The sequence below is a fragment of the Sphaeroforma arctica genome (genome assembly GCF_001186125.1).
Source record: "Sphaeroforma arctica JP610 unplaced genomic scaffold supercont1.137, whole genome shotgun sequence".
NCBI lineage: Eukaryota > Ichthyosporea > Ichthyophonida > Sphaeroforma > Sphaeroforma arctica.
In genome coordinates, this window is record NW_014040421.1 from 63,752 (window position 1) to 65,829 (window position 2,078).

Consider the following 2,078-nt stretch of genomic DNA (forward strand, 5'->3'; position numbering starts at 1 on the left):
TATACACACACATATATATATTATTATATATATATATATATATATATATATATATATATATATATACATAAATATAATATATATAAATATATATTTATTTATTGAAAAACAGAATTTAGAGAAACATACCCCAGCACGCACAGCGACATGTTGTATTTGGCAATGGAGTACGCAACGTGAGGCTTGAACCACTTTTCTTCGAAGTTTAAGGGCGGAGAGAGATTCAGAATGTGCGGGTTGGTCCCTTCGAGAAGATACGGCAGGCACTTCTGAGAAACCATATACGTTCCCCGGCCGTTGATACTGTATGCAGAGACAGGCATGATTCAGATGTTGGTACGAATATGTTTTTATATATTCTACATGAAAGCCTTTGGTTTGGGAGACCTTTTTTATACTTGCCTATTAAAAGGTTGGTGAGTGGAGTATAAATTACAGATTAGTCTCAGAAAAGTTGTGGCAAGAACTTTTGCGATAACATACATTCTTCGACTGTGTACACTGTTCGCTGCGAAATAAATTGATGCTGACGAGGAAACAACTCTGATTATTAATTTTCTGTAAACTATTGAGAGGTTTTGCAATATATTAGTATTTGCCAATTGATTGGTCGAGAAAAAGCGATAGGAACTCATGAAGCAGATATAAATGAGACTGAATCATATGAAATTCACAACAGGATTCTACACACATATCCTTTTGCCTTACTCACCTGTGCATAAGATCGTAGCGTTTCATGGGTGTTTCCAGTGTACCTGTTAGTGAAATGGCCGATGCATTGTTCACCAGGATGTCAATGCCCTTGAACTTATGCACCGCATCCTGCACAGCCTTCTCGACGTTAGCCTCATCTCTGATATCCACCTAGAAAGCACGACTCGACACATTAGTTGATACCTAAGTAAACAATAGTGGGGTTAAACCTAGTGCTGCCGTCATAAACAGGTGCAACGTTTGTTACTACTGACTATTATCATTTAGGAATTGTACCAGAGCCAATGACTGTTCCCCCGTTTGCTGTACTATTTAACAACTGGCCTGAAAGGTCATGGAAAGCACAGCCTATCTGATCCAGACATTGACGCTTCGATCAAGAGTTGAAGTATGGGAGATATAAATGGCAACGTATAAATCAAGCTCTGTGTCTAGTATATATATATCATCGAGTCAAAAGTGTTATAGCTTACTACCGAATATTACTTGCCAGCCAATGTTTGTGCGTCTTCGAGTAGAAGAAGCACGGAACGATGTAGACGATATAGAATAAAATATAACAACAGGCTATTTGAGGAATATAGCTACTACACTCCATGCTTCGACTTCTTGTGCAACGTTGTGCAGATATATTAGTACTGGAGTACGCATGCGCATCAAATGTAAGATTCCTCGCGCGTATCTGTCATTGTGAGACCTCTATACTCAGTGCCTGAGGATCGTATGGGCTTGCCAGGTGATATTGTACGTGCTGGGATACTTGTGCACATCAAACCGAAAACACTCGGAAAGGTTCTGTGGGATTGTAAGCTGATACTTTTTACACTGGAATATATTATGTACCACAAAGACAACAGCTACTAACGCTCACTCGGATAGATAAAAAGTCTACATCTAATGATTGGAGTACGTATGACCTTGTAAGCTGATATTCTTATCTTAGAGCAACACATTTATACAGTAGACGTAGGACATACACACAGTTACCTGCAAAGGCAAGGCCTCTACACCCAGTGCCTCGACTTCTTTTGCGACTGTAAATATCGTCCCAGGCAACTTAGGGTTCTCAGTGACCGATTTAGCAGCCACTACAATGTTGCATCCTTCACTGGCGAGTCTGAGCGCGATTGCCCGACCTATGAATAGTTTGCGAGGACGCCAAGGATTGAGTTGGTGCATATCATCTATACATTTTTCCAATGGCCGGGTGCCAATTGCACATATGCGATATAAACCGGCCGACGTGCTTTCAGCTCGTTGGCTTACACACATACCCATATATATATATATATATATATATATATATATATATATATATATATATATATATACTATACTACTACACACACACACACACATATATA

General features: G+C 39.2%; 1 protein-coding gene across 1 annotated transcript in view; it reads right to left on the minus strand.

The window, feature by feature from the left end:
- SARC_02906 (hypothetical protein) overlaps positions 1–1,893 on the minus strand; it is a gene marked incomplete at both ends in the record, with an annotated part of 1,975 nt that extends 82 nt beyond the window's left edge. Inside the window, 3 exons of the mRNA XM_014303325.1 lie at positions 130–303; positions 713–864; positions 1,702–1,893. Of these exons, the coding sequence (XP_014158800.1) occupies positions 130–303; positions 713–864; positions 1,702–1,893 (518 nt within the window). The remainder of the gene's footprint in view (positions 1–129; positions 304–712; positions 865–1,701) is intronic.
- Between the last annotated feature and the right edge of the window lie 185 nt (positions 1,894–2,078).